The 12,500-nt window shown below is 38.9% G+C and overlaps 1 protein-coding gene across 1 annotated transcript in view; it reads left to right on the top strand.

Annotated features, from left to right (window-relative positions):
• LOC145495826 (pre-mRNA-processing factor 6-like) overlaps positions 1–12,500 on the top strand; it is a 34,389-nt gene that overhangs the window by 9,404 nt on the left and 12,485 nt on the right. Inside the window, exons 6-21 of the mRNA XM_081475411.1 lie at positions 662–756; positions 990–1,071; positions 2,008–2,151; positions 2,620–2,714; positions 3,324–3,388; positions 4,289–4,416; positions 4,942–5,068; positions 5,777–5,895; positions 7,250–7,297; positions 7,394–7,508; positions 8,277–8,385; positions 8,832–8,901; positions 9,643–9,764; positions 10,891–10,984; positions 11,594–11,715; positions 12,248–12,290. Of these exons, the coding sequence (XP_081331537.1) occupies positions 662–756; positions 990–1,071; positions 2,008–2,151; positions 2,620–2,714; positions 3,324–3,388; positions 4,289–4,416; positions 4,942–5,068; positions 5,777–5,895; positions 7,250–7,297; positions 7,394–7,508; positions 8,277–8,385; positions 8,832–8,901; positions 9,643–9,764; positions 10,891–10,984; positions 11,594–11,715; positions 12,248–12,290 (1,578 nt within the window). The remainder of the gene's footprint in view (positions 1–661; positions 757–989; positions 1,072–2,007; positions 2,152–2,619; positions 2,715–3,323; positions 3,389–4,288; positions 4,417–4,941; positions 5,069–5,776; positions 5,896–7,249; positions 7,298–7,393; positions 7,509–8,276; positions 8,386–8,831; positions 8,902–9,642; positions 9,765–10,890; positions 10,985–11,593; positions 11,716–12,247; positions 12,291–12,500) is intronic.

A 12,500-nucleotide genomic window follows, 5' to 3' on the forward strand; every position in this document is an offset into this window, starting at 1 on the left:
ACTTGTTAAAAAATCCAAAACTTGACCAGTTGGCTGAGACATAAAGGAGTTGAACTGGGGACCACTGAACACAAATCCATCTATGGGTAGTGGCAGGGAAGAGGATTTGAACCTGGGACCTTTGGAATTACATACACCTGTAGTGTATACTTTGTTTCCATCAACACCATAGTCAGTCAATTATTACAATTGGGTGAATTTCTTGTTGCCATTAAAATGATTGTATATTACATGATTGTACAGTACAGTGTAAAGATGGAAAAAGAAAACAGAACAGAACAAAGCAAAGCAAAGCAAAACAAAACAAGACAAAACAAAACGGAATTATTTTTCTCTTCAGTCTTGAGGAAATAAGCAAAACACTTAGTAACTGTTCTCAAGGAAAACAGTATGTTTAGTGCATTTTCCCTTTGAATCTCAATTCTTTTGTACTGTTGGCTTTATGAAATTAGGACCATGGAAAAGGAAAAGTAAAAAAAAAAAAAAAAAAATTATCTGTTTATCTTATGTACACTTACACAAACAGGCTTTTTATCAAACATGACTGTAAGAAACAAAAACAAACAAACAAAACAAAAACAAAACAAACAAGCCAACAAACTTGTCACTATGACATGGTCTACTAGCTTTTAAATAGTGAAGTTGCTGTATTTCTTGTTAGCGTAAACTGAGTGAAGTGTCTGAAGATGACTGGTTGAGTATTCCAGAGGTTGGAGACTATAGGAACAAGAAGCAAAGAAATCCAAGGACAGAAAAGTAAGATGGATACAATATAGCTGTTAAATAGGAGAGAAATGTCTGGGCTTTAGTGGACTGGACTAAAGGGCTCAGTTGCGATCACTAAAATCTAATCACTAAGGTGATCTATTATAATTTTTATTTTTAACAATTTTTATGTTGCAAATGAATTCATAACTGCTAACAGTTATGATGTCTAGTGAGCAGACTAACCTGAAATTTTATTGGACATTTTGATGTTCTCCTAATAGATTCACTCCAGTACCCGACAGTGTTCTGCATAGTGCATTAATGAGTGGGGAGAAAATGACAACCCTTGATTCACGTCAACAGGTACATGTAGTGCTAGATACATATACAGAGTAAAGTTACTAAACATCATTCAATACATGGCAATAGTATCATCAACAAAAAGATACATGTTGGGAAACGTTTTCATTAGTAGTTAGGTATCATTTTATTCAATTGAAGAGATACATGTAAAAGATTTAAAGCTGAGCCTGGCTGGGGGAGCAGGGGTGACGCAGTGGTGAGAGCACTCACCTCTCCCTCAACTTCTTGCATTACAAATGTTACTGTGGGTATTAGCCACAAAAACACAACATGTTCACTTCTTGTGGAGCTTGCTGTGTTAGTCTTGCTGTGTTAGTCTTGCTGTGTTAGTCTTGCTGTGTTAGTCTTGCTGTGTTAGTCTTGCTGTGTTAGTCTTGCTGTGTTAGTCTTGGGCCACAAGAATGTCTTGTACCACTTCTTGCTCATGCATTATTTTTGGGCTGTGACTACCCATATTTGGTAAAGCAGATTTTGACTGTGCAAGACCTCAGATTTTTTCTACTTTCATGTTTTTGTCAGTTTTGAGTAAATTAAAAAAAAAAAAAAAAAAAAAAAAATGAAATATGGCCTCAATCCCAATGAGAGAGTTCCTATTGGAACTCTGTTGCACAGTTGGGCAGGGTGTGTCATAATGTAATTGCTGTACAAAAGTACAGCAAAGTGAGTAGTGTATATATTGTATTGGGAGTGTAGTGTAAGAAGCGTAATGTTTAATAATGTAATTTAATCAATGTAATAAGGGTATTTTGTGTTACAAGTCTCAATTAATGTACATGTAGGTAATGTAAATATTGCATTGTAAGTAGTATTTTTGTGTGCCAGTGTGGAAATAATTTTACTAAAAATAAAAAGGAATGACCCAGAATAACTCTTAACTCCTACATGCAAGGGCCTACAATACATACAGACTAACATTTAGTTTTATTATACTGAAAGAAATTTGGTGGACTCCAAACTCCATTTCCTGGTGGGGTGACTCCTGGTGGCATGACAACTGGGTTTGCCACACCCTCTGCAGATCTTGACTTGATCAAAATTGGTGAAGCCAGGAAATCTCTTGTGGGTGTCAAATTGGATCAGGTAATGACTCAATTTAGTAGTTGTATTGGAACAGTGAGATTTACCTGACTAATTAGCTACATGTAACATGTCTGTGTACATCTACACAAATATTTTGCGATTATTATTATAATGGGGACAGACCACTCTATGTATTTTTTTGAAGGTGGGTTTAAGCACTTTTCCTGAGCCAAAATCTTTTCAACATCAGGTTATGTAAGATGTTTTTTTTTTTTTTTTTTTTTTTCAGTTTGTTCCATTAACTGCATTTTTCATTAGAATGGCTCACTTTGCATGATACAGAGTATTTATATCAAAGCAAACAGAAGGAAAAAGAAAATAATTATATTTTGATTACTATTAGAAACTTCCTGTCCCATGCTGTACTGGTTTACATACATTCATGTTTCTACTTTACTGCAATGTAGATTTGTACATGTACATGCACCACTGCCCTTTTACAAATATAATATGACTTCATCCTTTTAGGCCTCTGATTCTGTCAGTGGTCAGACTGTGGTAGATCCTAAAGGTTATCTGACTGATCTTCAGAGTTTAACTCCCTCAGCTGGTGGAGATATTGGGTAAGTTAGGCCATAATGTTATATGCTGCTCATGGTAGGATTTTCAAATGTTCTTTTTCAGACAGGTTTCGGGAGCATACATGAACATGTATTCATGTGGCACCTGTTGCTTAACTTGCAAGTTTTGTTACGTTGAGCATTTCATATTGTCTTACCATTCAATCATGTTTGACTGCCTTTTGAACACAGGGTTTGCACTACTCCTGATATTTTAAAATACATTTCTAGCTTCCCAGAAAAGTGCTTTTTAAAACTTTTCTTTTTACCACCTCCTTCTGCTAAACATTGTGTATAAAGAATAAAATTCATTTAAACAAATGCTTTTTTCATGTTTTCCTCAAATACTTGGTGAGTCAGACAGTTGAAAAGTAATTGTGAAATTTCTTAGTTCTTGGCTCTGGACATTTATTTTTGCACCTTTGAAACCACCTTGGCATCAAAAGAGAAAGGGTTTAAACTGTGCTGAGTTTTAATACATGAAGTAAATGTATTAAGCTTCTTGTTTTATTAGTGATGCAACCAGTTACATGACAGTTATATGAGCCAGACATGAATGCTGTCAAGTTGTACCATACAAAACGTGTCTTTTCTGTTGTTTTGTTTCTAAAGTGACATTAAGAAAGCAAGACTTCTACTCAAGTCTGTAATCACTACAAACCCACAGCATGGACCTGGTGAGTGATAAAAGTCCACACTTAAACTTAACACAGAGAATAATACATGGGTGCACATACAGTAGATATGGGATTTTTCTTTGAGTTTTCAAAAGGATATCTCACTCGTTTGCTGCGCTCACTTGAGATGTAAAATTGAACAGCGAAGGCAAATTCCATATCTACAAGGACCTACAAGCAACCGTGTATTATTTTGAATAATTATATAAACATACTAAGAAACGTTTTTGACGATTTTCCGAAGAAGTTTTGTTATCGTAAGCTAATTATATATTTATTTTTGATTGTAAGTTAATTGTAGATATTTTATTCTTCTGTAAGTAGCTTTAATGTAAGTAACGTATGTCATTGGCAAATAAAAAAAAAAAATTAAATTACAAAAAAAAAAAAAAAAAAAAAAATTGAATAATTATATAAACATACTAAGAAACGTTTTTGACGATTTTCCGAAGATTTCCAAATGTTGTCTGATGGCCATGCGAAGGTTTCCGAGGATAACCACAGATTGCTGAAGATGTTTCAATCATACACCAACAAATGAAAAACATGATATCAAGCATTACGTCATTGATATATGGCAGTGAAATTATCGTAATTTAACATGTGTTTAATTATGGCCTTTCTTAGGGATGGAAATCCTTGTAAAACACCGCAGTTTGTAAAATAAAATTAATTTTAGTTTCACTGTTTATTTGTTCAGTGTAGGTGCACACACAAAACAAAATTAAGTGTACCACTAATGAGCATCTCTAAGTCAAAGTTAGTTGAACTTTGATCAGCATTATTTGAGCCAAAATTCCATATTTTTGAATCTACGCCTTTTTCAAGAGATGTATATTCTGTTTTCATTTACATACATGTAGTTTAGTAACCATCATCTTTTCTTGAATGTGATTCTAGGCTGGATAGCTGCTGCTCGTTTGGAAGAGGTGACGGGTCGCATGCAAGCTGCACGAAACACAATCATGAAAGGGACAGAGGTCTGTTCAAAGAATGAAGACGTCTGGCTTGAGGCAATCCGTTTGCAGGTTTGTAAGCAGTTCGGCACTCATACGTGAACGGCAAGTAACGTGCTTCAAAAGAGATTTCCGAAATTCTTAGCACTTCTTTTACCGTCATCACATTGCAGGGACACATGTTGCAGCAACAGTTTTCATCCTCTAATTTGCCCAGTTTTGTTTTATAGTGGGCACAAATTTTTGTCCCCACAACATGTTACATGAAACTTGGCTGGTTTGAATTCGTGGTCATGAATCAGGGACAAAATGACCTCAATTTTCACAGTCGCATCATGTGCCGTGCTCTTGCAAACTGTCCTTGCTATGTACAACATAGCAATGCACCAATATCCGCTCGTGTGTATCAGCTGTCTCTGCAACATGCATCCTGTACGAAGAGCCTTGTCCCTGCTTTATGTCCCCACAACCTTCATAGATCAATGTTACCTATCGTTCTTAGTTGGTGTTACAATAAAATGGTATCAAACAAATGCCCAGTCATTGGTGAAGGGCTTTTATCAGGCGATTTCTTACAAGGTGTTATCTCCTTTGTAGCCCCCAGAGACAGCCAAATCAGTTTGCGCACAAGCAGTTGGTCAGCTGCCTCAGTCTGTCCGACTGTGGATCAAGGCTGCGGCACTGGAGGACGAGGCGAAAGCAAAGAAGAGAGTTTACAGGAAAGGTAAAAAATTAATAGGTTTTTGCTATATTAATGAATGCAACATGCACGCAGGAAAGCCATCTCCAGGTTACACGCACCCTGTGCCTTAAACAATCATGTTATTTTTATCCCGTCTTTAAACCATTTTTTGCCACGTTTTCCTTTCTTGAAAACTAAAATGTATTATTTCAACCGTGTCTACAGTGCACATAATAGACATAGGCATAAGCTATTTAACTGGCGCAATCAAGAAATAGAGAACAGTTTTTATGTTTCTATGGAGTTATAATAGAAACGCGAGAGGAAGTTTGGGAGAGCGAGAAATGTTGTGGGATTATGGGCCTAAGGCTTTTCCATGTTCTCCTGTACTTTCACGAGTGTTTATAACTCAATAGAAACACGGAGAAAATGTTTTGCATTTCTTTTAGAAAACTCGGCGGAGAAAAAAAGAATCATTTCCACATCGATTAATTATCTAAATGTAAATTCTCCGTGCTCGTGCCGGCTTTCATTACGTCAATCGGCTCATGCTTAATTTGTGTTGCTATCGAGTTATAGCGGTACATCTTTTAGTACAAGCTTTCTAACAGGATGTTTTCTTCAGGGTGTTTTTTTCCACTATTTTTGACAAAAGTTCACTGTCTACTAACTGGATTTCTGTGATGTAAGTTTAGTGTAACATACATGAATTGTGTCACAGTATGTTTGTTGCTGCTGTCCCCTTTGTAGCGTTGGAGCAGATTCCTAACTCTGTTAGGATTTGGAAAGCGGCTGTAGAGTTAGAAGGCCCTGAAGATGCTCAGATCATGTTAAGCAGGGCAGTGGAATGTTGTCCCACAAGTGTGGAGGTAAAGTACATGTACATGTACACTTGTGCATCACTAATTAATGTAGACGTGGTCCAACAGATTTCACTGCATGGTTATCAAATACATGTAGCGGAATCAAGCACATTTTTGAGGTGCATCTAAATTTTGTTATGGACACGTTAAAGCACGGCGGTTAACGATAAAGTGACGGGAATCACTATCAGGGTAACCCGAAAACACTGATCCCCGGTTCGCGGACCCCCACTACGGACCGGGTCCGTGGACTACCCAACGGACCGGCCTACGGACTACCCCTACGGACTACCCCTACGGACTACCCCTACGGACCCCCTCTTCAGACCACCCCCCAAAAGGATAAAAGTAATAAATAAATATTTCACTTACGATTACTCGTGTTGGCGAAATTTCGAACGTTGCGTTGTGCAAATATAACAGACTAATGGGTTCAGGCTCGTGGGCAAGTTATATCATTACACATTGCCAGTGTTTTCGGGTTATCCACACAATAATGATCATGTTTCGGCAGAGAAATAATCAGGAATGAAATAATCAGAGGTTTGTCCGTAGTAAAGAAGTCAAGGTGATCTCTGTGGTTGGGATTTGCCTCGGCTATCAGTCCGTATTCAAGATATTTTCTTTTCTAGTCTTTTTTGTTTCTAAGTAAAGCTTGTATTTCCCAGTAATTGAATAATTGTATTTCAAAATAAACGACATCCTTCATCACAGCCAATGCAAACAGAAGCAGAAAAAGAATATTCTCTCGCGCTAGCGATTTTCTACATTGCAGTTCTCTTGATTTTTTCAGAATTTCTGATGAACCATTTCCTTTCTGTCATAACTTGAGGTTGAAAACATGACGCTGGGACACGATGCAAACTCAGTGGGGATCGATGCATATCTTTTATTATTTAAGATTTGTGAATCGAAAGACGATTGAACTTTGTCTATACCTTCGGTGCCATCTATTTGACAATAAATTTGAGCAATTACAGAGCAAAAGTCTTTCAAACATGCTCGCCTTTTTTCGAGTGTTATACATGTATTATATTCCTCCATAAACGCTTCAGTGATTTCCAAGAGAGACGAGACGCGTCTCGCGAGAAACGCTACTCGTTTCAATAGAAACGTGGCGCATCTTGAGAGAAACTAGATGTGCCTCTCGCGAGAAAGATGTGTCGCGAGAGAAACGAGATGCGTCTCGCGAGAAACGAGAGAGGCGTTGGTAACGTAGGTTTGAGTGATATTGTATGGGCATTTCACCAATTGCCGTCACGTTTAATAAATATCTCTTTATACACAGTATTTTGAATCCACTAGATGATGTAATTTTGTTGACGTATTTCTACTTTTTAATTTTTTTTTTTTTTTCCAGCTTTGGCTTGCTCTTGCACGGTTGGAGACTTACGAAAACGCAAGAAAGGTTAGTTTCTCTTTAGTGAACTGCTGCGCATTTCGTTGTGTTTAAAACTACTCCGTACTCTTCCCTGACATCATCATACATGTTATGTCTTTGCAGGTCTTGAACAAAGCTCGTGAGAACATTCCAACGGACAGGCAGATTTGGATTACAGCTGCTAAACTGGAAGAAGCGAACGACAACCTTCCCATGGTGGAAAAAATCATTGACAGAGGTAGCACGGATATTATGTAACGTCCATTGTGACCTGTATAGTAAACTGGAATTTATGTTTTGTTCACCCTCATTGTCTTGATTGCTGTTATAGTTGTCACACTTACTCTTGACACTTAAGTTAGAGCCAGCACCCGAGTGTAGTGGCCCACTCCACTGGAACCTTTCCGTAGCGTAAAGTAGCTAGTGGAAGTTCTCCTCCTCTCCCTGGTTGGGACGCCTGTCCTTTGCAGATAGTCTCCCAGTGTTTTGCCAGGTCACCTGTCGAGAGATCGAGGCAACGTGAAAGCGTCTTGCCCAAGAACGGAACATAACGCAATGTCCCCTGCTAGGGCTCAGTCAGAATTGCTTAATCCGAAGTCCTGTACACTGACCATTAGGCCACAATGGTTTAAAAGTCAGCGTACAGTAAGGCGTTCACAAGCTTCTTGTCCTTTTCTCAAGTAGATATACTTTGCTTGCGGATCTTTTGCGGTTGTCGATCCTGCAAGCAGTTGGTTTCTCCTGCGCCGTAGCGTTTTGCGTAAGAGGAACCAACTGCTCGTGGAGTAGCAGTTATCTACCTCTTTTGTGACTGAAAAAAAATAATTGATATATACCACTTCTACCTACACTTTTTTGAGCATTTTGCGCAGAACAAATATTACCACGATGCCATAGTTTCTCAAGGTGGAAATAAAAGCGTATTGTAAAAAAACGTCTTACACATTGTCAACTTGCGCGAGATTTAGAATTTAGCATGCGTGTTGATTTACTTTATTCTTTTCAGCGATAACATCGTTAAAAGCAAATGGTGTGGAAATTAACAGAGATCTGTGGATTAAAGATGCAGAGGAGAGTGAGAAAGCAGGCAGTGTTGTCACGTGCCGGGCCATTATGTAAGTTTGTGTAGTGTTGCGTGACACCATCACTGGCCCTTAGTCACGCAGTCTTGCTCGACACAGGGCCAGGACTGGACAAATGAATTCAATGCAATGCCGAGGAATCTAATTTTTTGCATAAATGTACATGGCACGTGGCAAGTTAACATGGAAAAAGTTGGATGGGGGAGGGTGGGAGGTATTAACAGGGATATTCATGTTTTCCGTTTGCAGGCAGTTGGGCCTTTAACCGGAGATTGGTTGGGGGAGAGGGGGCCAGGAGCGTTCCGAACGGCCTTGCTCTGATTGTTTTTCTCCGGGTTCTCCGGTTTTTCTCCGTCCTGAAAAACCAACATTTCTAATTTCCAACTCGACTAGGATAGAGGACCTGCATGAAAACCAACTAAAGCTGGTATGACTTCCTCTCTAAATACTGTAACATTGTAATTTGTGTTTGTTTGTAGTGATACAGTGATAGGTATTGGCGTGGAGGAGGAAGACAGAAAACACACGTGGATGGAAGATGCTAACAGTGTAAGTAAAATAGAAAAGCCAAGCACTCTATTTTCAAATTGCATGTACACTATTCCACAATCAACTTTTTCTGTACACGTCAACTGTCCGTGCATTCTTTTTTTTTTTTTTCCTGCCATTTCACGTGCAAGGCACTAATATTTACGCCTGTCAACGTAAGGAAGATAACATAACATGGAATTTTGTAGTCGTTACTCCGCAAGTATTTGTAAAATATGTAAGATAGCACGCGTGCTTTCATTGGGGCATGGATCGATAGCTGTGTATTTGAGAGTATGTAAAGTAAAACATGGTTCTGATAAGAAATACAGTGGAACCCGCCTTACGGCCACCCCTATAAATCGGCCACCTCGTTATTACGATCAATTTATTCTGACCCGAATAAAAGCTCAGTGAGTTATTTTCTTATTTAAGCAACCCCTTTAATATGGCCAGATTTAGTGGCCCTTTGGTGACCGGATTAACGAGGTTCCATTGTATTTTATAGAAGCAATAGGGGACTTTTTTCCGTGTTTTATACATAGCCCCATCTCAACACTACAGGGCGTTGGGAGAATTCGAGACAGTTATACAAACCCGAGACTTAGTCTAGGGTTTGCATACCCCCCCCCCCCCCCCCAAACCACCCCTCGTGTTTAGATGAGGTTATGTAAACACGGCAAAAGTCCACCATTGCTTACCTGTAGACGAAATAAAGGTATTTCTTTTTAATTCTGTTTTTTCGTTTGGCTTCATTCCCAGTGTGTTGCCAACAATGCCTTTGAATGTGCAAGAGCTATCTATGCGCATGCTCTGTCTGTGTTTCCCAGCAAGAAGAGCGTCTGGCTGAGAGCTGCTCACTTCGAAAAGAATCATGGGACAAGGTGGGTCAGTGACGCGGTCCTCACCTCGCCTCACTCAAACGGGTTCACTAGCTGATTACGTTCTGTACCTGATCTTTCCAAAGCGGGCCTTCTGGTTGATTTGCGTACGTAGAGAACTTTACTACCCAACAATATCTAGATTTTTTTCAATTTTTCGTGGTCGTAAGACCATGTACGGCTGTAAATTTACTTGTATTCATTTTTCACCTGGTTATACAGTACCGCTAAAAAGTAACTTACCACCTCTCGTCTCGCAAGACGAAAGTGTCGCCTCGCGAGACTCTCGTCTCGCGAGAACCAATGAAGCGTATATTTTGGAATAAATTACAAACAGTTAGCTTGCGAGAAAATGATGAATTTCTCGCGACGCGGTGGAGTTTACCCCGCGAGAGCATCTGGTTTTGCTGGCTCTTATTTTACACGCCCCTTCAAGGGAGCCAACTTTAACTTACAGGCGAAAAACTTAAATGAAAGTGATGAAAAACGAACGTCAAAGACGTTCGCCAAAACTCGAGTTCGGCGGTCGCTTTAATTATTTCATTGCAGCGTGTTGACTTTGCGTAAATATGAACGACAGCTTTTCAGCGGAAACTTGCTTCGTAAAACCCAATACTATCATCGCAAATGAAGGAACTGAATGGAAACATTGTTTTTTATTCTCAAATCAAGACGTTGGTGAAAGTGCTTGAGTAATCGATGAGGAAAGTGTCAATAGTTTCCGGATCATTTTTAGTCCGTAACGCAGTGAATTTGCATAAGTGTGCGTGTCCTTTGAACTCGCTTTTGAATCGTAAAACCGTTGTTTTCATCCATAAAATTGAATGTAAACAGTCTTAAAAATCGAAATACTAACCACCGGAAAGAGAACTTCGGTATAAAATCTGTACATGTTTCGTCTGACAGTGAGAAAGGAAGTGAATTTTTGATTACATAACAAATCGATAACGGGACTTTATGCACGCGTCCTTTGCAAAAATAACAAACACACGTGGTAGAAGTGTTCAAAGAATTGGAGATCCTCGGTTTTCCTTGGAGTAAATTGCACTTGCGTTACAACCACGGCTAATAAGAACTTCTTTGCGGTGTCAAGTGTTTAATAGTATGTGCCTACTTTTTTCCTACTCAGAGAGTCGCTAGAGGCTCTGCTACAGAATGCAGTCAAACATTGCCCCAAGGCAGAAGTCCTGTGGCTGATGGGGGCTAAATCCAAGTGGATGGCTGTAAGTAATGCTTTGTATACCATGCCGTAAAAAACACAGCCGATCAGTTTAGATGCTGCAGAGCCGTTGTATAACTGTTGTATAGCTTTATAATATTAATCAATGATGTTAAAGAAAAGAAAAAAAGACGATGCAGCCTATTGCAGTTACGTGAAAATGATAGAGTTTTGAGTGTATATCATAAAGTGTGATCAACATAAACTTTTGCTCCAACAGAGTCAATGTCTTTTTTTGTTTGTTTTGTTTTGTTTTGTTTTGTTTTTTTTTTGTGATTTCCTATTTGGAAAAATTCTGCTGTGAATATATTTTTTGGTTGATTTTCAAGTTTCTTAGCCAATCAGACAGCAAGTAACCATTCGTGTTAGTACGTGACAAAAGTACTCAACTTTCGTTGCCTCCGAAATAACTAACTTATCTTCTACTTGGCCAAACAAAAACAACAACAACAACAACAACAACAACAAATTTGTAGAAAACCTATCAGAGAGATCAAAAAGCTTGATTAGAAAATTGGTCAAAGCACTGCTTTGTGGTTTTGTTGTTGTAATCTTTCTCGTTTCCGTTGTATTGCTCATTAATTAGATATCTTGATTTCACTTGTTGTTTAAGGGTGAGATTTTTCAAGCTCGTTCAATTTTGGCTCTGGCGTTTCAAGCCAACCCGAACAGTGAAGAAATTTGGTTGGCTGCTGTCAAACTGGAGAGTGAAAACAATGAAGATCAGAGAGCAAGGTATGATACGTTACTACCAAGTCTTCTTTGTATTTCTATGGAATCTTGAAAAAATAAACTTGCGAGTCTCGCAAGAGTATTATCAAGGACACGAAATTTCTGTTCCCAAGATTGCCTCAAGTTAGACCGCGAGCCATCTCTCGTTCTCTCGAGAAGGCAAAGAAGAAAGCAATATTGCGCTCGCAGTCAAACTCGCCGTCGTGCTCGCACGCTTACATGTTCTGTGTTCTTCCCAACGGATTTCCGAGCAAAAGAGAGACTCCTCCCAGTCTAGCCTCAAGCCAGAGTTTGACTGTCGGATTTAAAAAGATGAGTAATTTGCTTGTTTGTAATGTCCTGAGTTTTTCTCGTGACTCTCCCTATCTCCCCCACATGGTTTGTAGATACACACAAAAGTATATACGCTGAGCTGCGTAGTTGTTGTTGCTTTGTTGTATCATTCTCTTTTCATGCATTACATCCTATACCTTACCTCATGCAACTCGCAAACGTGGCTTTGTTTGATTATTTGTTTCGTTTGTTTGTTTTAAAGAAAACTTCTCCAGCGAGCCAGACTGAACGCTTGTACACCAAGGGTAAGTCAGTGTAGAGGGTACATCACGGGTCATTTAGGTTATTTTTCCTTCCCAAATATTACATCATGTTTGGTTCCTTTACGATTTCAGTTATCCCCTTTTTACTCCCTAAGTAAATATCGATTTCGAGAGTTTCTATGAAGTAAAGATAATTTTTAACATACATTGAAGCATGGATTGTCCTCGCTGCTGAAGGTGGAAGTTATAATC

The sequence above is a fragment of the Orbicella franksi genome, chromosome 8 (genome assembly GCF_964199315.1).
Source record: "Orbicella franksi chromosome 8, jaOrbFran1.1, whole genome shotgun sequence".
In the NCBI taxonomy this organism is placed as follows: domain Eukaryota; kingdom Metazoa; phylum Cnidaria; class Anthozoa; order Scleractinia; family Merulinidae; genus Orbicella; species Orbicella franksi.